This window comes from Talpa occidentalis, unplaced genomic scaffold (assembly GCF_014898055.3).
Source record: "Talpa occidentalis isolate TD23 unplaced genomic scaffold, MPIMG_talOcc4v2.1 talOcc4.14, whole genome shotgun sequence".
Classification (NCBI taxonomy): Eukaryota; Metazoa; Chordata; class Mammalia; order Eulipotyphla; family Talpidae; genus Talpa; species Talpa occidentalis.
The window spans coordinates 590,111-616,087 of record NW_023601433.1 but is presented as its reverse complement, the minus strand read 5'-3'; the positions used below and the strand labels follow the sequence as shown (position 1 = coordinate 616,087).

At 66.6% G+C, this 25,977-nt stretch overlaps 1 protein-coding gene across 1 annotated transcript; it reads right to left on the bottom strand.

Moving 5' to 3' along the window:
* Positions 1–35: 35 nt before the first annotated feature.
* Positions 36–20,376, bottom strand: SEMA4B (semaphorin 4B; the record flags this gene model as incomplete). Its single annotated transcript, XM_037509895.2, has 14 exons — positions 36–1,933; positions 2,173–2,252; positions 3,168–3,334; positions 3,486–3,601; positions 3,683–3,893; positions 4,827–4,977; positions 5,071–5,252; positions 6,447–6,598; positions 6,703–6,816; positions 7,036–7,147; positions 7,604–7,702; positions 8,768–8,830; positions 8,975–9,138; positions 20,337–20,376. Coding segments are annotated over 14 exons (2,391 nt in total), but the record flags the coding sequence as incomplete, so codon positions are not given.
* Positions 20,377–25,977: the final 5,601 nt, after the last annotated feature.

Genomic DNA, 25,977 nt, shown 5'->3' with positions numbered 1-25,977 from the left:
GTGCACCACGGGCAACCTGACCCTGGTGGTCAGCACGCACACAGCCGACGCCGGGAGAGAAAAATCAATTTTATTATATTTTGAAAACATTTAACTTGTAAGTTGGAAAAAATAAAAGGCTCTGTCCCTGGTGCTCCTCCCCGGGCTGAGCGGGCACAGAGGAGAGGGGGCCCTGTCCACCCCGGGCTGACGGGCACGGAGTAGAGGAGGCTGCTGCTGTCCACCAGTCTGTGCCGGCTCCGCCTGGGGGAGGCGCTGCTCTCGGAGGCAGAGGTGGCCCATCAGCCTTTGGAAAGCGGGGCTTGGACCCCCTAAAACTCAGAACTAGACCAGCCTCAGAAAGCAACACTCCTCTGAGGAAGGGCCATGATTCATTTATTTAGATTTTATTTAAAAAAAAAAGTAAAGTGCATTTTATTAAAAAAAATATAAAACCCACATAAAGTCAGTGCTAAGTCCTGGGCAGTGTATCTTTTGGGGGAGCAGACAAGGTGTGGTGACTGGGCTCAAGATGAGGGCGGGTGTGGGGAGAGACGGGGCGCCCTGGGCTGGAGCGCAGGAGGGCGGGAGTGTGTCTTCCCTGAACCACGAGAACTCGGCCAACGGTCATCCTGGGCCCAGAGTGGCCCCGCGGTGTCCACAGCCAACGCGGGTCAGAGATGCCCAGGAGGTAGGTCGGAGCCCGGGGCCTGGTGAGGGCTGCCTGCCAACCTAGTCCTCTGGTCCCTGAGGTGATGGGGTGACGGCCACCACCAGGTGGCAAGGAGGACCCTGGGGCTCCGTGGGCCCCGGCCCCTGTGAGGTCAGCTGGCGCAGGCTCAGGCGGGGCAGAGGCCATCTGTTGGGGGTTCACAAGTATCTCAAGCTCGCCTGTGGATGGGCCCCAAGGCCCGGGCCGGGCGGCGACCGGGAGGGCTCTGCCACGGCCGGCCCCGCTGCTTTGCTCGCGCCGTCCTCTGCCTTCACATTTTCAACGAAGGGCTCGGTTTTCATGGAGCGCTGCTGAGCCTGGGCAGGCGCCCATCTCCACCAGGGCCTCCGGCCAGTCTGGACAGCGGGAGCCGCGCTACCCAGCTGTGGGGCAGCGGCTCCGCCACCCCAGGACGAGGCGCCACCGGGCGTCCGCCGGGGCAGAGGCTCAGCTGAGCTGTCGTGCTCAGGCTCCGGAGGCCGGGGGGCCGCCTCGCCTGCTCTCACACCACAGAGTCCCGGATCTCGGAGCCGAGCCGCACCCGCGGCCGGGGGCACATCGGGGACACCTCCACGAAGCTGTCCTGCAGGCTGAGCGGCCTCTTCTCGGACTCGGTGACCAGCCGGGGCCCCGGGGAGCTATCCGACAGGGCCTGGTAACCTCGGTGGTCAAGCGGGATGCTCGGGGGGCCCACGCCGTTGAGCGGCCGGGTCTCAGGTGGCAGCGCCATGGGGCGGGGCTTGGGGTGCACACTGGCGCACTCACCCTGCTTGAGGAAGACTTTCATGTTGCCCCGGTGCCGGTAGAGCAGGAACAAGACGAGCAGCGCCACGGCGAAGGCGAAGAGTGTGCACATCACCAGGAACTCGGTCCAGTAGGACTTGCCCGCTCCCCAGCTGGCGGGGCCGGCGGCCGGGGCGCTCACCCGCGACGTGTTGATGAAGTCGGGCACGCTGCCTTTCCGGTCGTCGTGGTCGGCTGCCTCGTCCACCACCACTGGGCAGTAGCTGGCCACCAGCTGCTGGAAGCCCTCCTCCAGCGACCAGCACTGGAACTCCCCCAGCTCCCGCTGGCCGCCCACCAGCAGCAGGTCCCCGGTGGGCAGCACGTGGCAGGCGGCCGAGGCATTGAGCCGGGCCCCGTTGTGCAGCCAGAACCGGCTGGCCAGGCTGGAAAGGAGGGGGCAGGCCAAGGTGTTCATCGTGTGGGGCTGGAAGCGGACTCTTTCGCAAGGCTTCTCACCTGCGCGCGGAAGAGACAGGGTAAGGGGGCGGGGATCGTGGTGGCCCCGGCTCACCCACCTCCCGGACCGGTCCTGGGGCTGGGATGGGGCAATGCTGCCAGGGGACCTCGGGGGCTGCGAGTTTACTTCCAGGGCCCTGCTTGTGTTGCTGGGGGGATGGGTGTGTGAGGGAAGGCATCTCCCCACCCCAGCGCCCACCTGGCCCCCACCTCGCCTCTGTCCCCAGTGGGGCGCTCACCCTTTGCCTTACGAGACGAGGGCCTGGTCACGTTGCAGAGGCCCCTGGTGTTAGCCCCCTCGATGTCCTGGACCCATGGCCTGAGGACCAGAGAGTCTGTGATGGGCCTGGAGCCCCTGTGTACCCACATCTCCCCCCTCGGTGCAGACAGGCCCAGCCCCACACGGGGGTGAAAGACAGGTGGCCTGCCAGTGCCAACCCCCAGGCCTGCGGGGTCTGAACCAGCACCTCCTGTCGATGCAGTATTGATTTTCAAATAAAAGCCACAACAATACTTTCCCGAATAACACAGCCAGTGTGAGCCTTAGGAAAAGCCCGGAAGTCCTGCCCGATCTCTGCATTGTCTCTTAAAACAATGTGCATCTTCAGGCTCTTGTCAGGTAAGATACAGCAACAAAGGAAAGTCATTCCAGACGCACCGAGGAAACCTGAACAACTCGAGCAGGCGCGAGGGCTAGAGACCCCAGAATCATGAGCTGCCAGGTTGTAGGGGGCACAGGCCCTCCCGGGGGGGGGGGGGCGTATGGGACTGAGCACCGGGGACCCCTGGGTGAAGCGAGGAAGCACAGATGGGATAGGTCCACCTGCAGTCAAAGTGTCTGCTTATTCTCCACGTCTGCGTTACACCCCGGAGATCACGGCGACGCTCCAGGTGGTAGGACTCGGGGTTCTGATTTGGTGTTTACCTGTTTTCTAAATGAGCACGGTAGCATCCAAGCCAGCTACCGGGAAACCAAACTGTGGGGCCCTCGCCTCTGGTTCCTTGACCGCGGTCACACGCCAGCCCAGCGCCTCCCATGTCCCGGCCACGCAGAGGAGAGCGGGCCCCGACCTACTGTCTGGGCCGAGACACGTCTGAGCCAGAGGGGGCTCGTTAATATCACGCTGACCACTGACCATGGCGCGGCGAAGCCGCGGGGGAGGCCGCGAGACCCCGGGAAGGCGCCCGAGGAGCCGGGCGGTGCGGGGGGGTGGGAGGGGGGCAGGACTCTTACCTGGAGGCCGTCTCGGGCTTGTGGAGGCTAGTGGGATTGCAGCTGGAGCCGTTCCACGCACAGTAGGGGTCCCGGGCCAGCAGGCAGTCCCCGCAGCTCCGGTACAGGCTGCAGTTGGCCACGGGCACCTGGACGACGCCCGAATGGGAAGCGGCGTACAGCAGCCCCTGCCGGCCAGACATGGGTGAGAGCCCGCACGGGCAGCCGGGGCCACCCCAGAGCCGCCCGGGACTCCTGCTCATGCTCCTGGTGCCCAACCTTCCCAGAGTTCCTGCCATGACCTTTCCACCCCGCCAGAGCAGAGGGGTGGCCGCTCACCCTGTGTGTGTCCAGCAGCAGGTTGTGCACCGGCTGTCCTGCGGGGAAGACCTGCAGCTCCTCGATGATGTGCACGCGGGAGTCCACCACCACCGCCTTGTGCAACCAGCCGTCACCTGTGGGGGACAGCGCTCAGACCCTGCTGGCCACGGGGCCCGGCCATGCCCTGCTGGGGGCCTGCCTGCCGGGGCACTTACTGGTGCCCAGGAAGAGGACGTCATAGGTGCGGTGCAGGCCGGGGACGCGGTGGACGGCCACGCGCTGGTAGCGGGCCTGCGGCTGCAGCAGCAGCATCTGGCTGCGCACCTGCCCGTCCATCAGGAAGTGGTCCTTGAGGAAGTTGAGCACCCGGTCGGGGAGCTGCAAGGACGAGCTGATCTTCCTCTCGCGGGCACTGTTGGTGATGCACTGGTGGTGGGGAGACATGCGTGAGGCCAGAGGCACGCAGGCCAGGGCAGGGATTCTGGGGAATGGCCGGCCGCACTGGCCCTGCTTCCCCTGTGGACGGTCAGGGCAGGGGCCTCTGTCTGAGCCTCACTTGCAGGTCGGCGGAGAGACGAGGGGCCGATCTGGGGTCCCAGATGCCAAGCCCGGGGTGGGGGGCACCCTGGCAGGCAGGATTTCTTTGTGTGCCTCCTCCCTGCCTGCCACCCCTCACCCCCAACCTCCATGAGCCTCAAAAACCAGGACCACACTCCCTGCTCCAGTAGCCTCCTGCCCCTGGGTGCACAGGAAGGCTGGGCTAGTGCAGGGGGCGGGAGGGGCCTCGGATAGTCGTCAGCTCCTGGGGCTTCCAGATTCTCTGCTGGAGCAGGGAGCTGTATATGAGCCCTGACAGCTGACGGGGCCCAGCAGGCACAGGGCTCAGTGAGAACATCCTGTGGGGTGATTCTGTGCTCCTCAAGCCAAGGTGCGTGGGGGCACCAGGGCACGGCTGATTGCTCAGACCCTCTCCTGCTTCTGTCCCCACTCTGCTCCTTCCTGTGCCTGCCCACTGCTTCCTGGGCCGCCCCCACAAAACCTGCTGGCTCTCAGCCTCGTCTCAAGGCTGACTCTGGGGGGCAACCACTCAGCTGGCAGGAGAGACGACAGACCATGCACCGCGGCCAGGCCGTTCAGTCCCCCAGTAACTAAGGCGCTTGCAGCTAGTGGGGGAGGCAGAGACACCACCTGAGGCAAGTGCCCGGTGGGACACTGCCCTTTGGGGGCAGGCTTGAAGGCCTCTGACCTCCAGGGCATGTCTGGCCAGGAGGATGAGAGCACAGACTCAAAGAAGCTAAGGGGTGCCAGCCCAGGGGACCCCATCTTCCTGGTGCCCAGGGTGCAGGGAGCTGTACCCACCGCGCCGGGCCGGGGTGAGGGCACAGGGTTCGTCACGGTGTACCACTGCTGCGTCTCGCGGTTCACCTCCTTGTACAGGCCGTTGAAGGCCCTCTGTACGTCCTCCATGGTGAAGACGCACACGGCAGAGCCCTCGGTGGTGCCCCTGTGCCTGCAAAGAGGGGACACTGCGCTCAGGACATGGCTGGCGCACCTGGGCCTGGCCACCCTGCCCTCTCCTGCCCGCCGGGGCCCGGGGCCCTACCACTGGGAGGTGAAGACCCCGTAGAAGAGGGTGTTGCGCCAGTCCTGGGGGCTGGGGCTCAGCGTGAACACGTCCTGCAGCACATTGAACGGGAAGCCGTCCTCCGGCCGCGAGCACAGCAGCTGCGCCTTCAGGAAGGACGTCCAGCGCTGCTGCAGGACCCGCTCGCCGCCCTCGTCGCCCTGGAGAGAGAGAGCGCTGGGCTCAGGGCCAGCCAGGAGGGGAGGTCAAGACCCGGGAGGTGGGCCCTGGCTGGCCTCCCTGGAGGGGAGGCGCAGGCACTCCTGGTGGAAATACAGGGAGAAGCACAGCATGTGTCTCTTGGCGTCCACCTCATCTGCAGGTGGACGCAGCACGAACAGCCGCCTCCCGCGTCATTTGTATCTCAGAATAGTTTTCAAATAACAGAGGTATGTCACGCTTCCGCAAAACACGGGCTGGCAAGGCACGCTCCAAGCGGACAGCGCGGTGAGCCACTGTGCGAGGTGACGCCTTTCTCAAGGTGTCAGTGGGCTTGGGCACGTAAAACAAAGGGCGAATCTGACCTACACGACCAGCAGGGCTGGGACTGGTGCCAATCCCAGGGCACAGCACGCAGGGCCAGAGCCCACAGCCCGGTCCCGGCTCGGCCCTTCATCACCGTGCTCCGCACCTCTTTACTTGTGATATTTTTTTTTTGGAAGATTTATTTATTTATGCACACAAGAGCTGGGGTACAGGCCAGAGACGCAGGGTAGGGGGAGAGAGGAGTCACCAGAGAAAGAGCGGGGAATGGAACAGGCAGACTCACCGAAATCCACTGCTGAGGGGAGCAGCGGGTGAGCAGGAGAGGTCTGCCCCGTCATGTGGGTAGCTCCCTGGCCGGGGATTGAACTCATGCTGCAGAGGCTGTGGATTGCCCCACAGTGCTGTGCTTATTGACCCCTTGTGCCACCAGGGAGGCCCGCTTGTGATTTTTGAGGCTATTTTTCTGAATTTTCACGTAAGACTAACAATGAGGGCCTCCCTGGTGGCGCAAGGGGTTAAGCACATCACTTGGCACATCCCTTATGGAGAAGTCCACAGCCTCTGCAGCACAAGTTCCATCCCAGGCTGGCTAGGAAGTTGCCCACATGGCGCAGCAGACCCTCCTGACTCCCCGCAGCTCCCCTCAGCAGTGGGTTTCAGTCAGTCTGCCTGATGTGTTCCCCGCTCCATCTCTGGGGAATCCTCTCACCACCCCGCACCTCTGGCCTGCACCCCAGCTCTTGTATGCATAAATAAATAAATCTTTAAAAAGAAAAAAAAGACAAACACTGAGACACTGAAAGGAGAGGGCACAGCCAGCAGCAGCCGCGCCCGGGCCGGGAGCCGTGGGCCGGCGGCCAGCTGCTCACCTTGCAGATGCGGGCAATGCGGGACACGATGGTGTTCTCGAAGAACTCAAACTCCTGGCCCGTCTCGCTGAAGAAGAAGTAGATCTTGTCGTCGTCCCCCTGCGGGCTGCCCAGGCTCTCGGGAATGTAGGCTGAGGCCACGAAGGCTGGGTCTGGGGGCCGGTGCGGGTGCTCAGTCAGCCCAGGGACCCCAGGCAGGAGGGACGTCCCCGGCCGCCTCCCCGGCTCCTGGATGGCCCCTGGGGTGGGGCCTCACCTTGCAGCCAGTTGAGGGAGCTCTCGGTCTTGGTGGGCCGGACGCTCTGGCTCCGGGAGATGGCCGGGTCGTTCCCCTGGAAGCTGCTGACTGTTCCAGTGTACAGCTCGCCCTCTGCCAGGAGGACATTCCCATGGGAACGGCTGCTTGGCCCGGCCCCTTCTTCCAGCTCAGGGCCCAGGGTGACCCTAGGGCCGCCCATCTCCCTCGAGGTGGGCAGAGGAGGGAGTGGGAACTGGGAAAAGGCCCAGCTCAGGGCAGCCCAGGTCACGGCCTGGCCCCTGGGAATCAGCGCAGCCTCAGGGAGCCCCCGCCGCCCTGCCCGGCACTCACCAACCACCAGGGCCGTGGACTTGAAGTTGGGGTCAAAGGGACAACGGCCCTTGCCGTCCTCCAGGAGGATGTTCCCTGCCTTGTCCCGAGCCAGAGTGAAGTTCGCCAGGTTCTGCGGGGGAGCAGGGCGGGGTGAGCACAGAGAAGGGGGCCCGGGGAGGGGTGAAGGGGCTGAGGGGCAGCTCTGGGGGGATGTGTCTGGGTGTGACATGCCAGGCCGCCCCAGCACCTGGGCACTGCATCTGGCAGTTCCCAGAGTGGTCACCACTGCTGGCCCAGGGCCTCCAGGAGACGAGGCTCAGGAAGGACTGCTGGGCAGGGAGGGCGGCACATGAGCCAATCCCAGCGGGGGCTCGGCAGCGGGGCGCCAGCCCACAGCCCCAGCCACCACCTGCTGCTTGGGCGGGTGCAGGGCAGAAAGGCAAGGGAGGGGTGTTGAGTACAGGTGAGGTGAACGCTGGGTGATGCCCCTCCCACCCCCCCAGGTCTGGGTCTGGGCCTCCTGTGACCATGAAGCCTGACCCCCGGGCCGCTCGCCCCGCCAGGGTGGGGTCGAGAGGGCACTCACGATGTAGGTGCACAGGGGGCTGAAGGCTGCGGTGCCACAGGTGAGCAGGTGGCTGCTGTTGAGTGGCAGGAGGATCTTGATGTAGTTCTGACAGTCCCGCTGCCGGAGGAGGGAGCCGGTCAGGCCCAAGCCAGCCAGCAGGGGGCGGCGCCGAGCCCTCCCCAGACGGAGGGCCCTGGCCTGGCCCTGGGGACTCCCTCACCCACCCAGGAACACCCAGGAGCCTTCCAGAGCCCAAGGGGTGTGGGCTGGGGGATGGGGGCTCAGCTAGTTGCGAGCTGGGCGAGAACCCAGAATCCCGCCCTCCTGGGCTGTCTGTCCAGAACCTCAGTGAAGACTGCCGGGCCCCCCCAGCCCACTGGGAGGAAGCCAGTGCCCAGAGCAGGGGCCCAGACTTGGGCTCCCTGGAGGGTGTCTGATGGGCGTGTCCTCAGAGCGCTCTCCCTTCCGTGATGGGGCCTCCGGCTGCCGACGGCTGAGGCTTCCAACCTCACAGTCAGGAGAAAAATTTTCCATCAGGAAATTTTTCCATTGGGAAGTCCTGGTGCCTCCATGCACAGGACACATCGCGTTCCTGCCCCTGCCGCTCCCTGATGCACCCGGCCCGAGTGCCACGGCCTCCGGCCCGCCCTGTCCACGCCTGGGGGCCTGCGCTCCACCGTCGGGCTTTCAGCACGGCTGTCTCCAGCGCTGCCAGCGCCCGGCTCAGTGACGTTCCCGAAGGAGGCCACAGCAGGGGCCTGGAGCAGAGTCTTGGCCCTCATTCCAGGGCCCTTTGCCTTCACCTTCGCTGCCACCAGCTACATTCGGGCTGAGGAGGCCTCTGGGAATGTTGGGGCGCCCCCCAGGCTGGACCAGCCACCGCCAAGGCGGAATCCACCAGGCCCGCCCGGCCCTGGTCACGCGGGGAGCCTCATTCAGCGTCCCTGGTGGCGCGCGGTGGCGCACAGCGAGGCCCTGCCAGGCGCCGGTGTCCCCCTCCTACAGGGGGGGACGAGGGCTCGGGCAGCAGCAAGGCTTCTGGGCACGGTCGCGGAGGATGCGCACGGGGCTGGCGCTGAGGCTCGGCTCGCTGCTCCAGCACGGCTGCTGACGCCGCTGCCCCCGCCTGCCGCCTGTCCTGGGCCCGTCCCCCGGCCCAGGCGGCCTCCCCGGCCAGCTCACCTGTGGGTCCTTGCCCTTGAAGCTGCACTGCTGTTTCCGGTCCGCGTCGGCGCTCCACAGCAGCTGGGGACGGGCGGGGTGGTGTGCACGGGGGCGGGGAGGGCATGGAGCCCCCCCACCCCGACGCCCCCAAGCCCCTCCTCTCCTGTCAGCATCTTCCTCAGACCCCGAGGCCGCCCGGCCGCCCCAGCCCGGCCCCTCCCTCACCTGCTGGTAGCCTCCCCCCGGCTGGAAGCTGAGGCTGCTGCTGAGCGCGAAGAGGGCCTCTCGCAGGCCCACGTACAGGGTGGCGCCGTCCCCGCTCAGCAGGAGGGCCGTGTAGTTGGAGAAGTTTTCGGCTTCAAATCTGAGGAACGGCCGCTTTTCAGAGCCTGGGACAAGAAGACGACTTCAGCGGGGCCCCCTCCCCCGGGAAGCCCCGACATGATTTCGAGAAGAGCCGGCTCCGGTGGAAGGCGGGCGGGCAAGGCGGGGGCGGGGCGGGCGGCCAGCAGTGAGGGCCACTCCTCCTGCGGGGCTGCAGGCGCCCGCGTGTCCCACCCCGGGACGAGCGCGGGAAGCCACATGCCCCACGTGCTGGGATGCTGCGGGCGGAGAAAGCGACATTGTATTAAAAGCTCCAGAATGAAACAAGCAGAGTGAGGTCGGAAGGCAGGGTCCAAGCACAAAGCAGGCGCCCAGAGAGGTGACGGGCCTGGAGCACATGCTGGGCCGTGGGGCGGGGTCCCCTGAGCGCCCTGGGGGACGTGAGCGCCGCAGCAGGCACTGGGGAGCGCGCCCCACCCGGCCGGGCCCGTGTGCATGGCAGCAAGAGCCAACAGTGGGTGCTGGTCTCACCCGGCACCACTCAGTCACTAGGGAGATTTACGCTTGTCTCCCGGGTCGGTTATCAGCCTGGACCCGGGACGTGTGCATACATGGCCGGGGCCACTGCAATGCTGGGGGGCTGAGGGCGGGCGGTGTTCCCCTCAGAGCAGAGGGCACTCGGGCGAGTGACTCAGCAGCACGCAGAGGTGAGTGACACCGGGGTGACGCTCACGTATGTTACTTTCAGTCACAAAGGGATCGCGCTAATGCGCGGCAGCAAGTGTGTGGTGGAGGCGGGCATGAGGACGGGGTGGAGGTGGGGTGAAGTTGGGGTGGAGGCGGGGTGCAAAGCCTTTTCTCGGCAGCAGGTTGGCAAGCCAGGGCGCCCGGGAACAAAGCTGCCCTCAGCGCAGCCAACAGCAAGGGCGGCTCGGCAGCTCTGGCTGTCCCTGGGGCCAGGAAGGGGCTGGACCCCTGAGGCGGGGGCTGCTTCCCCTGAGTCTTCTCTAGATTTAAAAATGCAAACCATGGCCTGACCCTGGATATAAACTTTAAGTATCTTTAATGCTGTGGCGTCAGTGCTGATAAAAAGAGCTACTTGTCACCTGCCACTAAATGCAAAAGGAGGCTATAAAACGGCGGGTGTGGCTTCCGGGGTCAGCATGTTCTGCTTGGGGAGTTAGCAGGTTCTGTTTTTTTTTTTTTTCCTGGAAAAATACAAACTTAGGAAAAAATGCAAAAGGCTAAATCACAAAATGCTGAAAAGTGGAACCCCTGACGGGTGTCCGGCCATCTCCCCTCCGGTCACCTGTCACTCCGGCTTCTGCGAGACGCAGGTGAGCCTTGCGTAACGTGAGAGGAACTGAGACACAAGGGAGGGAGGGAGGGAGGGATCAACACACATCTGTCCACGAGGGTTTGTGCTTTGAGTTACTAATGGGCTTGGAGAGAAATTATCTTAAAAATTTGAAACAGCTGATAAAAAGCTGATAAGAAAAGGAAAACAGGCAGCGGCCACCCTGCCCAGCCCCAGGCACGTCCCGACCAGGGTCACGACGGCGCAGGCAGAGCTGACGAAGCAGAAGTGCAAGGTGCCACCCAGCAGCTGTGCAGACCGCGCCCGCGGAGCCCGGCGCTACCTACCCCCAGGCTGGCTCCACAAAAGGCGAGAGGCACAAAGGAAAGACGGCGGTGAGACGCAAAGTCACGAGCAGAGGGAAGACCTAAGCCAGGAAGGGGGACAGACGTGCGCACGCAGGCCAGAGGCCCTGTCCGGCCCAGTGGCCAGAGAGAAAGGGGACGTGAAGTCACTGTCGTCCCTGCCCAGGACGGGGAACACACAAAAGCTCAGTCACCAGCGCCCCGTGGGACTCGGGGAGGCCTCCCTGCAGGGACCCGGGGACCCGGGATGGACAGCCGCCAGCGAGCGGGGACAGCGCAGTTGCCAAGTGAGCAGCGCTGGAGCCCCGGGGACGCGCAGCTGGCAGGCTTGTCGCTGGAGAAGCACCGGGACTCCCGGGAGAGCCCCACCTGCCGTCCAGAGCCCCCACGCCGGCCGCCCGGGCGGCTGCGGTCTGCAGAGGGGACGGCCCTTCTGGACCGCCAAGTCCAGAATCACACGGGACTGGTCACCACTTCCCATTTGCGCTGCACACGCTGGGAGGCCCAAGGAATGTTCCCGCACCCACCCCCCACCTACCCCAACTGAAAATTTCCCCCCACGCTGGGACCCAGTTATGTGGCTTGTACTTCGTGCTCTGAGCCAACGGGCCACTGGAACGGGCAGGGCAGCCCGACCTGTGTGCCCTGCTCCTGGGGAGAAGCCACGCCCCTAGGAGACTCCCAGCAGGCAGCTCAGGGCCACTGCTTGGTCCACCAGGCGGGACAGGATGAGGCAGGGGCGGATGCCCCCCCAACTTGCAAAACTCTGAGATGAAACCACCTACACGAGCCCCCCAGCAAAAAAGGCACTAGAGTGGGAGGCGGACTCAAGAAGTCTCCTCAAACGATGCCTGCAAACTGCAAGGGCAGGAGAACCAGCAGGAAGGCCCAACACCAGCGCCAGGCCCTGCATGGGGCTGGGGCTGCTGGCCGGGCTGGGCGGAGAACCTGAAGTTTTACAAGTTCCTGGGTGATTCTGCAGCGCAGGTCTGGGCCACACGGGGCCCTTTGTCAGACAGTCCAGACGGGCCTCGGCAAGCCGCAGTCTCGGAGGAACACCACCCCAGGGCAGCCTCAGGAGTCGAGAGCAGGGCACACAGCTACTGTGTCTCTCATCTTTTGCACCCATCCAGAGAATTTTCTAGAAGCAAGACTGGCTCCCACTCACCAATGCTTATCTGCCGTACACTGTTGCTGTGAGTCCTGAGGACAACAGCGGCTAGCTCTCAGAGTCCATCCAGACACAGAACTGCCCGGGCCCGAGATAAGCTGAAGGCGAGCAGGATTGGAAGCCAACAGTCGGCGCTCGGCATGGAGGGGCAGCGGGCCCCAGAAGCCCAGGCTCGGTTGGGCCCAGCCCTCCACAAGAGCTCAAGGGCGCCCCAGTCCGGCCAGAATAGGGGAAATGCCCTGGCGCAGTGGGTGCAGGGGCCTGACACCGGCCCTCCTGTCTGGGGGTGCTCTTCTTGTCCCCTGCCCTGAGCCTCTCAGCCCTCAGACCCAAGGCCCCATGTCTGAGGCCACTGCAGTCCCTCCGGCCCTGTGGCCTTGACCCAGCAGCAGGGCCAGTGGGGCGGAGTCTGGGCAAGACAGAGGAGAGGGCAGCCTCGGGTCAGATACTGCGGGCACCTCCTGCGCGTGTGCCACCGGGACAGCACCTCGGCCTCACTTTCCTTATCTGTGAAAGGGGATAATAGTGCTTTGTCTCATCGGGTTGTTATGAGAAGAAGTGAGATTATGTATGTAAATAATAATGTACATAATAACCCACACTTACCCAGCGCTTGCTCAAAACAACCCCGCACACGCGGCCCGTGTTGGCAGGGTGTCTGGCGCACGGCCAGCGCTCCAGCGGATCAAAACAAAACCCAGAGGCCTGCAGGAAAATCCAGCCTGGCGAGGCGCGGCCCGGCGACTCCGACCCGGGCCTGCTCCCATCCCAGGCGCTGTGTGGGGTGCGGGCCGTGCTGTGGGGGCAGCCGCCCACTGCGGACCCAGCACTGGGTCCCGCCGGTCACCGCAGACAGCTGGGCCAGCCTGGGCCTGCGTGTGTGCGTGTGCGTGTGCATGTGTGTGTCTGGGCCCTGCCACAAGGCTTGTCCCTGCTTGTGTGTTTGCTCAGGTGCTGTCTGTGCAGAGGAGCCGGGCGGGTGTCTGGCCCTGGCCCCTGGGTGCGCACACCTCAGGGGAGCCCTGCGCCTTCTTGTGGGGCCCACGTGCCCTCCATATCCTCTGCCCGCCGGTGCAGAGAGAGCTGGGCCACCGGAGGTGGGTTTTCCTGGTGGAAAGAGCCCCTCCGTGCGCCCTGGGCGGCCTGGCTGGCAGCTCTGGGCCAGGGGCCGGCCTGGGTTTGGCCTGCCGGGTTGGTCGGACCTGTCGGAGTCACCTTGGAGCCCCACCCCCCACCTGGTGGGGCTCTGAGCAGGAAGTGAGGCGGGAACAGCTCAGCCCCAGCCTCACCTGGAGCCCCTCCCTTCCGGGTGACTCAGCCGGAAGCCTCAGCTCTCAGGAGAGCCGGTTACGGGCTCAGCACCCCCCACCCAGGCCGCCAGCCAGTCAGCGGGCTGAGGCAGGGCCTGGTCGTGAGTCAGAGCCCCACCCCGCAATCGACGTGGGCCAGCACCTCAGCGACGCCGACCGCCCCCCAGCGGCCTCCACAGCCCCCTCGGCAGGAGCAGACACACCGGCTACCCTGGAGATGGGGCTGGGAAGGCGCCCGGTGAAGGGACAAAGAGGTGGCCCCTCACAAAGTGCCCCGAGGAGGTCCAGGCCAGGACGAACCCCTGAGAGCCCCTCCCCCGGGTCCCTGGACTCTCAGACCCCACCTTCAGGGCGGGACGCTGACTCAGCAGTGACCTGGCACACGCCCTCCCCTCCTCCGCCCTGCGCCAGGCAGGGCAGAGTCCCCCCTCCCGGGAAGGGTCACTCCAGGCGGGCGGAGAGGCCCTGGGTGCCAAACTGGGCTGAGGCAACAGGGAAGAGAGGAGAGGGTGAAGGACGAGGCTGGAAGTGCCCTGAGTGCTGGGGCAGGCACCCCAGACCGCCCGCTTTTGCTGCCATGCCAAGGCCGTCTCAGCAGCCAGAGCCCAGCCACAGGGCTAGGTGGCCTCTGCCCACCTCGTGCCCGTCAGCCAGCAGGGCCCGGCTGGGGCGCTGTCACAACAGCTCACACTGGGGAGTCTGACCCCCAGCTGCCCGCCCTGACCGCAGTCAGCACCTCTGGCTGTGCCCCAGGGGGTCCTCCGTGACCCCCCCCACACCTGTCCTCTGAGGCTGCCACAGACTCGAGGGCCACCTGCTCTCCAGGCCCCGCCCCTCAAGGAGCTAAGTCACAGCGATCTCTTGCTGAGCACCTTCACCATGAACACGGGAGAGGGACAGTCCCCTGCTTCTCTCAGGTGGGTGCCAGGGAAGTGACCTGCAGGCCCCAGCTGAGCCAAGCGGACGGAGGGGCTGACCTGGGCTGCAGGCGCCAGACTCCATGTCGCTGACCACCCTCGGCCTACGGCGCTTCCTCCAGAATGTTCTCGTTCCCTGGGGTCTGCTTCAGGCCAACCACTTCCAAGACCTGGGTGCTGGAGACCCTTGACCCTCTTCATCCAGGGTGGCTGGTCCCGTAACATGCAGACCCCAGTGCAGGGTGGGCGACCTCCCCGGCACCCCTCAGCACCCCCTCAGCTGGGGACCATGTGTCTCTGCACATGCCTCTCACCCCGCAGGCCTCACCCCCCTTCCTTTCCCAGACGTCCAATCCAAGCCCGCCCACTCTGCTTCTCGGTATTTTCCAAATCCAGTCCCCTCACCTGCGTCTGCTGTCCTGACAGCTCCCCATCCTGCCCAGGTCCTCAGCACCCCGACCTCCAGGCCCTGCCTGCAGTCACAGGGCTCTCTGGGACCTGACACCTGTGCCAAACCCTTGACTGTGTCTCACTGAGCCCCTAACTCACCGGCCCTCACCACAGCCTCCTCCCCAGCTTCAACAGAGTGACCGCACCTGCTGCCCAGGCCCTCCTCATCTCCAGGCCTCGCTCAGAGGGCCCCTGTCTAGAATGCCCTTTCTTTTTTTTTTTTAAAGGTTTATTTATTCATTTACACAAGAACCGGGGTACAGGCCAGAGGCGCGGGAGGGTGAGAGGATTCACCAGAGACAGAACAGGGAACAGAACAGGCGGACTGACCGAAGTACACTGCTGAGGGGAGCAGCGGACACGACAGGAGAGGTCTGCGCGCCAAGTGGGACCCTCGCCCGCCAGCCGACCAGGATCAAACCAGCGCTGCAGAGGCTGTAGACAGCCTCACAGAGCGGCGCTCAACTGCCTGCGCCCCCAGGGGAGGCCCTAGAATGCCCTTTCTTTTGACTAACTCCTCTCATCCTCTGAGACTCAGCTTGGTCCACCTCCTCCAGGAAGCCTTCCAGGATCTCCAGCTGGGGAGGGCCCTTCTCTGTCCCATTGCTTCCTGGTCCCCCCTCACAGGGACTAGCACACTGGAGACCATGGGTTTCTGGGTCTTTCTCGCCCACCTAGCTGGGAGTGCCTTGCTCGGGATCAAAACTGCTAATCACACTAGTACCCCAAGTTGTTCAAAAAGACATCTGTTCATTGAAAGAGTAACAGAATGAAATCCTTATTTTGGGCGCTCTGCTTCAGGGAGGGGGCCCCACCTCAAGAGGGCAGCCTGGAGACCTTGACAGCTCATGGCATCAGATTCGGCGACGCATCTCCCCCACTCCATCCGCTCAAGCCTGAGCCTGGCCCTGGACTTCCAGGGTCCAGACCCTGCGTGAAGGTTGAAAGGGCAGCAGGGATGAGAGGTGTCAAAGAGCTGGACGGGCCACTCAAGAGTCCTGCCTCCCCACGCTGCTCAGCCTGCTGCCCGGGGGGAGGCCAAACGCGGGCAGCGCACGGGTGGCCGGCGGTCAGGATGAGCCCTGCCCAGGGCCCACTCCCCCTGCCAGCAAGTGCCGCCCGCACCCCTTGCAGGGGGAGCCTCTGCTCTGCCCCGATGCCCCGGACGCAGCCAGCCTTGCCCTGTCTGCAGAACAGCCGGAGCTCCGGGTTTCATACGAAATTCCCGAGTTCTAAACATCAGCGACGAGTGACCTATTCTCCACAGCGCTCAGAGGTCAAGCGGGATCTGTCTGCGGGCGGCCTCTGCCTGCTGCGCCCCCTCGGCAAAGCTCCGGCTGCGACGCTACCCCCGTCTCCCGGGGACCCGGGCCGAGCCCGTAGGGGCCACCCGACCTGCACCGAGGCCACCCCTCGGGGGCCCAGCTGGCTCTGAGTCCGACCGGGGATGACCCCGGGGATTCCTCTGCTAGCGGAGGTGCGCAGCCTGATCATTCGAGCGCAGAGCTGGGTGTTTAGTTGCCTCTGCAAATTTCACAGGCGAAGCAGGATGCAAACCCTCTCCAGGACCCTCTCGGGGCACCGGGACCCTCCACGTCCAGCACACACCTGTCTGGCGGGGGAGCCTCCTGGCGGCCGCCTTCCCTCTTCCTGTGCCACCTCTGAAGATGGCAAGGGGAGGGCAAAACAGAGGCCACGAGGCAGCGCACTCAGGGGTCGGGACTAAGCGGAAGGTTTCCATCTACTGTCCCTGCTGGAACCCCTGGTCGCAGCCCCTCCCCCCAGCCACCCCCCCCCCACCAGCTGTCAGGACCAGCTTCTCAGCTGGACCCAGGAGCAGAGGGTGGGCAGGGAGCCAGGCCAGCCCCGAGCGGACTTGGGCAGCCCCTCTGGACCTCAGCTGCCTTATCTGTAAAATGGGGTGATTCGTCCTCTGGGATTAGTGGAGACAAGAAACTAAAAGCCTGGCCCAAGTGGCCCCAGAGCTATCCCTCACCCGTTGGGGTGCACGGGGACACGGCCGTGCCACCCAAAAGCTCCTGCCCACACAGGGCTGGCAGCTCTGGGGTGACGCAGGGATCCCAGGACTAGGAGCAGAGGGGAGACCGTGGCCTTGGGGCGGCGGGAGCTGCAGCGGGGCCTTGAGGGACCCTGGGTACCTGTCACTGCTCCCGGCATGGAGCACCGCCTGCCCAGGGGGCCAGCGCAGGGGGCAGCAGGGAGGGCCGGCTGCTAAGGGTGGTCTCAAGTTTTGTCACTCCTCTTGCCCTCACCCCCAGGGCGCCCCGGGGACATAGGGTGTCATCGTCCTAGTAAGGGGACACAGGAAGGAGTGACCACTGGCCCGGCCGGCTGCTCCAGCGCCCTTGTCTTGAGGGTGGATGTGCAGCTGCAGCCAGTGTGTGCCCCACTGTGCACACCTGAAGCTTCGGGCTGGCACTTGCCTTTCAGCACCCCGAATGCGGGTTATGCAGAGGGCAGGGTGGGAGCAGCGAGAGGCAGGGGGAGCGAGAGGTGGGGTCCAGCTCCAGGCAGACAGGTCCGAGGCCAAAGGTGGACTCTGAAAGGACTGCCCCGGGAGCCCGCGAGAGGCGGCCCGACTCGGGGACGAGCCCTCCGCCCTTGCTTTGCCTTCTGCCCAGGGCAGGGCTCGAGGGGGACGCAGCGCCCCACCCCCTGCTCGGGGTACCTGCCATGCCCGCTCAGGCCGAGTCCACCGAAGAGATGCAACAACCTCCCCCGTCAGGGGGGCAGGCCATTCCCACCAGCCAACAGGAGGCGCGACTGCTACTGAGGCCGGGGTGCGGGCCAGGCGCAGCGCCAACGCTCCACGCAGGGGAGCTCGCGTACCCCCCCAGGCCAGGAGCTGGGCCCGCCAGCCTGGCCTATCAGCCGGCGTGAGCCCGGCGCAGGGGCAGGACCTTGCCGAGGGGCGGTCAGCCAGGCAGCCTTCATCCCCCACAGGACTGCGCGCTCCTCCGGGCTGGGGAGGCCCAGCGCCAGGGCCATGCCAGGAGGGTTGGGGCTTCTCAGGCCGGCCGGGACCCGGGTGCCCACTGCGGGGTCAGAGGACACTCGATTGTTCTCCCTGCTCAATGGGGTGTTGTTGGCCGCGCTTTGCAGGCCACTTTCTTCCGATCTGGTTGGGAAACACTGTGTCCAGAGCCCTCCAGCAGGCACCCGGGGGCAGGGGGCGATGAATGGCTCCTTCTCATTGCCCAAATAAGGGGGCCCAGTAAGAGTTTCGGGCGCCACAGGAGCAGGTCTGTTCCCGCTCTCCCACATGGCCGGGCTGGGAGCAGCAGGCCCCAGGCCCGGGCACCGTGAGGACCACTATCCCCCTGGGCATCCCTGCCCCTGACTGGCGCAGGCCCTGGGCCGGGCCCAGACCGCACGTCCCCAGCGCAAGGGTCCACCTGCCCTCTGGCCTGCAGGGGCGGGCCTCTGCTTGTCCAGTCCTCCCCTCCCGCCTGTCCGCTGGCTGAGGCCGCAGTGGGGTCCTTCTGGGGGCCCCAGGAATCTGCTGCTGACCGGCAACCACGAGGGTGCGGGGGCAGGACCCCGACGCACACGCATGCCCCCCGCCCAGGGACACGGCTTGAACCCACAGACGTGGCCCCTGCCCAGGTGCCGGCCCGTGGGGCTGGGAGGGTCAGGGCAGGGGAACGTGGCCGCCCACTCACGCCGCGCTCTCGTGCCTGGCGCCCCACGTCCCCGGGGCCTGCCCAGGACAGGCGCGCTGCCAGGAACTTCTAACAAGCCCCCGGGGAGGAGGCAGGAAGCGTCTGGGGCTGCTTGGCGGGGGAGCCCGAGCGGTCACCAGGGCGTTTGCCTCTGGGGCGCCGGGACAGGGCCCGGCAGAGAGCCCAGGGCAGGCGGCGGAGGCCCCTGCTCAGTGAAGCGTGGATGGGTGCTCACTGGTTTGGGTGTTGGGGTGCGCTAAAGTGGGGGGCCTCGGAAAAGTGGTCCCCGCTGGGCTGAGCCCCAAGAACATGGCGGAAGGGCCTTTCCCGCAGCAGCTCCGCGGCCCTCGAGCCCTGGGCGGCGCAGGTACACTGGCGGTCCCCAAGGGTGACCCAGTGGCTTAGTCTTTTGGGGGCGAGTTTAACATATAAATTGGGGGGGACCACAAGTATCCAGGGCAGTGGCTTCAGTGATGGGGGCGGGGGTGCTGGTGAGAGACGGGCCTACTGCACGGTCTCCATGGAAGGGTGACGGAGGCGTGGACGCGGCCTCGGAGCTGGGCGGGCGACGACCCGCAGGATGCCAGGCCTCAGGCTCCCCCTCTGGGCTCCCGACCCCGCCGTCAGCCACCCTGAGCGGCCCCCTTCAGTTTTAGGGCTGGACGCAAGACGTGCTGCTCTGACCCGGCTGGGGCCTAGCCTGGCCTCCCCAGGGCCCTACGCAGAGTCCCCCTCCTTCATCGCCACTCGGCCACCTCCTCCAGATCCAGGAGGGTCTGAGGGCAAAGGGCAAGGGTCTAAGGGCAGAGGGAGCTGTGGCCACACAGAAGCAGCAGCAAGGCGGAGGGCCCGGCCCGGAGGCACCTGCTTGTCCTCCCTGAACTGTCTGGAGCACCTGGGGGCTGTGGCCAAACTGCCACCCCAGCGTTGCCCCCGCCCCAGCGTTGCCCCCGCCCCAGCAGTGCCCGGGCCCGGCACCGCCCCGCCCAGGCACAGCTCCCAGGTGCTTGCTCGGGACCGTAATGACGGCTGCAGCGGTTCCTACAAGCCAGGCCCAAGTCTGAGGGACGCTTGAGGACTCCCCAGCCCGAGGTGGGTGCGGCCCTGCCCCCGCTTCGCTGCTGAAGAAGCGCGCCCGAGGCCAGCGGCTGGGCCAGGTCACAGGGCCCGAGGGCAGAGGTGCCCTGAGCCAGGCCTCGAGCTGGACCGGCGGGGCTGGAGCCTGAAGTCAGCGCGGACCCCCCCCCACCCTGCCTTCCTGAACAGGTGCGCGGGCGGGATGGGGGCGGGGCAGCCCGGCGCAGGGGTCTGCCGTGACCTCGGATTCAGGCACCTGGACCGCAGCCCACGCCGGGCGCTGACGAGTCCCGGCCAGGGGGGCGGCCCCGGCACCTGCGCGTCCCGCCAGGAGCCTCCCGGGCCGCCGACACCGGCCGCGTCTCCCAAGGGCAGGCGCCGGGCAGAAGCTGGGCTCCCCGGGAGCGTCTGGGGTGGGGGGCATCGGGAGGGAGGAGGCCTGGGGGGCCGCGGGGCGCAGGCGGAGACCTGGGGCGCCTCCCCCGAGTCCATCCGCCGGGAGCGGCTCCCAGGGCTGCCCCCACCCCTACGAGGGTCCCCCAGGCCTGGGGGTGCCCCATTATGTCCGGGCCGGGGTCTGCGCGGAAGCAGGGTGCAGGGGGGGAGGGAGGCGGGGGGCCGGCGAGTCCTGTCGCGACTCCCCGAATACCGCGCAGCCCGCGGGGGGCCCTGCCGGGCACTGAGGCCGCGATGGCCGGGGGCGCCGGGGCAGCCGGGTGGGGGCGCGCACGCCGCGAGGCGCCCGCCGTGGCCAGGACCGAAGAAAGGGGCAAGAGAGAGCACCCCCTCTCCGCACCCCGAGGAGAGTGGAAGTCGGGGTCCCCGCCCTTCTCCCGCTCCCCGCGCCGGCGCGCTCGGAAGGAGGAGGGGTCCTCGCGCCCCGCGCCCCCCCTTTGTCGCCGCGGCCCGGCCCCGGCCCCCCGGCCCCTCCCCCGCCCCCCGGGCCCCCGCCCCCCCCGCCCCCCGGGCCCCCGCCCCCCGGCCCGCACTCACCCAGCGGCAGGCTGATCCGGGGCGCGGGCGCGCGGGCGGGGCGCGGCGGCAGCAGCAGCAGCAGCGCCAGCAGCGGCGCCAGCAGCGGCCCCGCGCGCGCGCGGCCCCCCCGGCCCATGGCGGCGGCTCGGCGGCTCCGGCGGCTCCTCGGCGGGCGGCGCGGGCGGGACCTGGCGGAGAGCGGGGGTCAGGGGCGCCCGGCACCCCGGCCCGGACGGAGACGCGCGCGGGCCGCGAGGAGGTCGGGGTGCGCCCGCCCCTGCGCCCCGCCCCCCCTGCGCCCCGCCCCCCCGCCCCTGCGCCCCGCCCCCGCGCCCGGTCCCCCCGCCCCCCCGCCCCGGCCCCCCCGCCCCGCGCCCCGGCGCCGCGGGCCCGAGAAGCCGAGCTCGGGGAGCGGGCGCGCCGCAGAGGCCGCGGAGGAGGGGGACCCCGGCCCGCCCCGCCCCGCCCCGCCCGCGCCGGCCCCGAACCCGCCGCCCGGGACCCGGCCGAGGGGTGCAGGAGGGGTGCGGGGCCGGGGCCGGGCCGGCCGGGCTGGGCGGCGCGCACCGGGGGCCCCTGGGGGGTCCGGCCTGAGGCTCCCGGCCCACGAAGCCCCTCGGGCGGGGGAGGGGGTCATCGGCTCGAAGGGACCTCAGAGGAGGCGAGCCCCGGCGCGCCCGCCCACCCTGGCCCCGACACCGCGGGCGCGCGGGGAGCCGGCCCAGCAGCCCGGGCAGCGCAAGGACGCGGCCGGCGCCGGGGGAGACCCCGGGGCAGCGGCCCAGGCTGCGGCGCTCGGCCGGGTCAGCTCCCAGCCGGTCGCGGTCCCGGGCGCTGAAAATCCCTGCTGGTGTCTGCGCGGCCGAGGGAAGCCTCTCCGGGCACTGGCTGCAGCCGGGACGCTCCTCCAGCCGCAGCCAAACGCCTTTCCTCAGAGACACGCCTGGGCCTCCTCCCGCCCGGCCCGCCGCGTCCTCCCCCACGGGCTGGCCCCCGGGGCTCGGACAGTGCCGTCCCGCCTCTCCACCAGCTCCCTAGCGGGGGCCAGGCGCGCGGCCCCTCTGAAGACACAGAATCCCACAGGGGAAGTGGGCAGCGCCAAGGTGCCGCACTGCCAGGCCTCGGACACTCCCTCCGGCTCGGGGCCCATCCGCCTCTGGCCAGCGGTGCCCCGGCTGCCGTCCGCAGAGCACCTCTGTCCTGATCCCCACGGCCTCGGCATTTCTGCCAGGTTGTCCGCGTGACGGGCATCTCAACTCCAGCACGGCCCAAACTGAGCTCCTGACCCCCGTCCTCCGAGGCGAGCCCCACCTGTGCGGCTGCCCAGCCCCGCCAGCGGCAAGCCCGGCTAAGTGGCTCGGGAGAGAGACCGCGGCCCCTTTCACCCCCACATCCAGTCCACTGGCAAATCCGTAATCTGACCACCTGGCCCTCCTGGGGTGCCGGTCAGCCCTCCCCCCTGTCCTGGATACCGCCAGGGCCTCCGAACCGGACCTTTGCGTCCGTCCTTGCTTCCTGCCCCCTGTTCCTGACGCAGCAAACAGGGCACGTCTTTCAGACCCTGAGTCAGGTCGTGGTGCTTCTCTGGCCCGAACCCCGCAATGGGCCCGCTGTTGCTCAGAGTGAACGCTGAACCCTCCGCTGGTCACCCCATCCCGTCACCTCTCCACTGCCCCCCCCCCCGGCCCCGGCCAACCTGCAAGGCCTGTGTCCTGCTTGCGCACCCCCTCCCTCGCGCCCCAGAGGACCACAGGCTGGAGGCCCCTGCTGCTTGCCGACCTTTGCTCAAACATCCCCTTCCCGAGGAATCTGAACGTCCCCCGAGATACCCTTTTCAAACCGCTCTTCGCCTTCTAATGATTTGCTTCCTTGCTGCATTTTTCTTTATTTGTTGTCTGAGCTCCCACCCCCAAGTGTCCACGAAGAAGGGCTGGGATTTTCACTTGTTTGGTTTGTTTATACCCTAAGTCTCTGCAGCAGGGCTTGGCACAGGCAGGCCCTCGGGAAGTGCTGGCTGTGCGCCCGAGCAGATGAATGAATGAATGAATGAATGAGTGAATGAGTGAATACAGCCCGAGTCCTGGGGCACTGCTGGCTCCTGTCAACTAACAACCAGAGCTACTTTTTAATATCAACTCTGTCCACTAAAGAAGCCCCCAAATCTGAAACTACACAATTAACTTTGCAACCTAAGCGCAGAACTTTGTATTGATCTCCTTAAATCTGTTGGTTCTGTTCCAGATTTCACCCTGTTCAGGGCATTCTGAATAATGAGTCTCGTATATCTGACTTCCCCTCCCGGATTTGTGTAATGCGGAGCCTGATAAGCACTCCTAGGCCTTTAATCAAGTCATTGATAAAATCATTGGGTGAGCGGCCCGGCACCCAGTTCTTGGTTTCTAAATACCCCGTCCCCAGCAGAGGGACCGAGACTTCCAGGGAAACGAAAGGGAAAGCAGAAGCCGAGCGAGGAACTCTCCGCTGGGCAAGACAGCAAGCTAGTGATTAAAGACTAATGGGGTCATGTCAAAGGACGCAGGGACAGCTTGAGGCCAACCCTGGGACAATCTGAGCATCCAAGAACATACGAAGTCATGGAGGCCAGTGCGCCCAGCGAACGAGCAATCCATGAGGCCAAGGCGGACGTCGTGAAACTCGGAGAAACACACAGAGAGAAGAGTGGAAAGGAAACACTTGCTTAGAGAAAAATGCCGGCCAGCAAGGCAGGAGCAACGAGACTTAGGAAACCTGGATCCAAGCAAGGGTCATCGATGGACATGGGGCGGGAGGCCTTGGGGGACGCACATCCTGCCCCCAGGCGACGCAGTAACCAGCAAAGGGAAAGCGACTCCCTACGGGGCCACCTGCAGACGGCCTTCCCCGGGTGGTGGACAGCAGGGGCGGCGCCTGGCGTCACTCACGGCCTGAGGCGATGCGGCAGGCCCAGCGCGAGTGCATCCGTCCTCAAGCGTCCCGGCCAAGAGCCTCCACCCAGGCTGGACGGGACACTGTCACGTCCTCCGCGGGAGGCGCGACCCAAGAACTGGCCTGATGAAAGGCACAGAGGACACGGGCCTGTTGTAGGCTAAGAGACCCAAAGACGCGGTGCCCGAAGCAACACGTGGACCCTTGAATCCTGGAAAATCAAAATCAGAAGCTGCGGAGCAAGGGGGAGGCCTCAATCTGCCTGGGGGCTGAGGGCGGGCGCCCCGCGGGTCACGTCGTGGGTGTGACAGTGAAGGGGCAGGGGACGTGCTTGGCATTTGGGGATGCCTGCTGCGGCTTTCAAAAGTGAAGTGTCGCGTATCTGCGACTTTCAAATGGTTCAGCAAACCTGAGTGTGTGTGTGTGTGTGTGTAAGGAAAGGTGAGGGTGACCATGGCAAAGTGCTCATAGTTGTTCAATACACAAAAATTAGGGGTATTTCCACACCGGTGTTTTGGAAGTGGGAGGGAGGAATAGGGTGAAACAGCGCAAAACAGAGCCCAAGGCCTCCAGAAACTTCCATCAGGGGTGAAAGCACCCCTGTCTCCTGAGGGCCGAGGGAACGGCCTGAACCGTATGTTTCCCCACATGGTCCATGAGAAGATTCTGGACTAAGTGGCAAGAAAGCGCCTCGCAGCCGAGGTCCTCAGACAGTGTCTCCTGGTTCTAGCCAGGTGCCGCGGGCCGGGCTCGGCGGGCGTGTGTGGGGGGCCATCGGGATGGGGCGGCCCTGCCTTCGCCCCGTGTCTCACCGCGCCCCCCGGGCCAGGAGGAGGGTGCTGCCGCCCGCCAGCTTAATTACATGCTCCCTGTCAGATGCAGGGCCCTGAGGACAGACGCAGACAGGTTGTCTCTGCTGCGGCAGCCGCCTCAGGGCTGGCAAAGTGAGGGGCCCCGGGAGACCCGTGGGCGGCCTCGCCCGTGGGCTCCAGGGCACCGGCCGGCCTGCTCACGTCCCCTCGGAACCAGCCCGCAGGGAGAAGCTCCTGCGCTGACTTCCTGTGGGGAGCGGTGCCCAAGCCGACGCCGGGCTCCCATCCCCTCTGCCACCCGCGGGGGCCGCGGGCTTCTCAGCCGCTCGCGTGTTTATGAAGAGCGCAGCGGGCGCCGGGAAAGAGCATCAACAGAGCTGGGGGCGCGAGGCGCCTGGCGAAGTCTCCCCTCACCCGCTCGAGCCCGGGCCTGCCGCCTCCTCACCCGCCTCCCGCCTCGAGCTGCTTGCTCTCCTGCAGGCGACGGGCGGGCGGACGGACGGACGGACGCAGCATCGGGGCAAAGCCCGCAAGAACGCGCGGGGACGCCGGCCCGGGAGTGCAGAGGCCCGGGCTTCTGGGTGGGGGGAGCTGCCCTGCGGCGGGGGGGCACGGGCCTGCTGTCAGGGCGCTGGGGACGAGGTCAAAGGAGAAATAATCCCGCGAAGGCTCCGGCGGAAGGAGGGAAAGCGGCAACCATGGCGGGGGAGAGCGAGGAGAAAGCAGAGGCCACCCAGAAGATCCAGGGACGAGGACGCACGGCGGACCCCGCGGCCTCTGTGGCCGGCTCCGCGGAGGAGAGGCGGGCACGGGCCAGCCAGCCTCCCAGCCCGCGACGCGCGTCACCTGGGTGCAGCCTCCCCCAGGTGTCGGGGCCCCTGGCCCAAGCGTGGACGCCCCCAGCCCGGCCGGGGGACCGTTGTCTGGCTCCCACAATCCCACGCTGGGAGCCATCCCTTTGTTTCTGGCCCTGGGGGAGGGGCCTCCTGCCAAGCCCTGGGGAGCCTAACCCCGGGTCCCGCGCCCTCCTGGAGCAGCAGCTCCCCGCCACCCCCGGTCTGCCGGGCAGGCTGCCCAGCGCCCCACAGACACGCACTGGCTGCAGCCCAGCTCCCGGGGCCTTGGCGCCCCGCCACCATCCCCTCGTAGCCCCGAGCCCTCCTCTCCTGCCAACCTGCAGCTGCAGCTCCCCGCCCGCCGGCCGGGCACGCTGCTGTCATCTCCTCCCCAGGGGCCAGGCAGCAGCTCAGCTGCAGCATCGATACATTTTGATGAGGAAGCGACACCCGCTGGCATGCCCCGTGGTGCTTTCAAACCAGCCAATGACTTCCAGACCCGGGGCCGGGAGCTTCCCCGGGGCAGCGGCCTTGGCGGCGAGGGCACGCGGGCCGCCCCCATCCTGCCCACCGCGCGCACGGGCAGCTCCCAGCAGGGCCGGCCGTGGTCCCCAGACCGAACCTCCCGCTCCGCTCCCGGCATCCGGTGCGCCCGGCGCCCGGCAGCGGTGAGACACGCCGGCCGGAAGGGGAGTCTCAGCACCATCTTTGTGGGCTGTGAGCAAACCACAGCCTGCCAGAACCTCAGCTTCCTCACCTGCGGGACGGGAGCAGGAACAGACGCTCGCGCAGCCGTCGGGAGTGAGAAGGCGCCTCTGCAGCCAGCGGCCTCAGTGCTCCTCCCCCGGCGGTGGCCTGGGCCTCTCTAAGGGACCCTCTTCCGTGCCCACCCCAGGACCCCCTTCTGGACCCTCTGCTCAGCTCCAGCCGCCCTCTGCCAACCCAGCGCTGAGGCTGCAAGTCTCCCCGGGAGAAGGAACCGGCCCGCCTGGCCCCTGCTCGGGTGTGCCGCCACCCCCGCTGGGGCCTGTTGGGGCCTGAACTGGCCGCTCCCTGGGAGGGGGTGCCCCGGCCCCACGGGCGGTG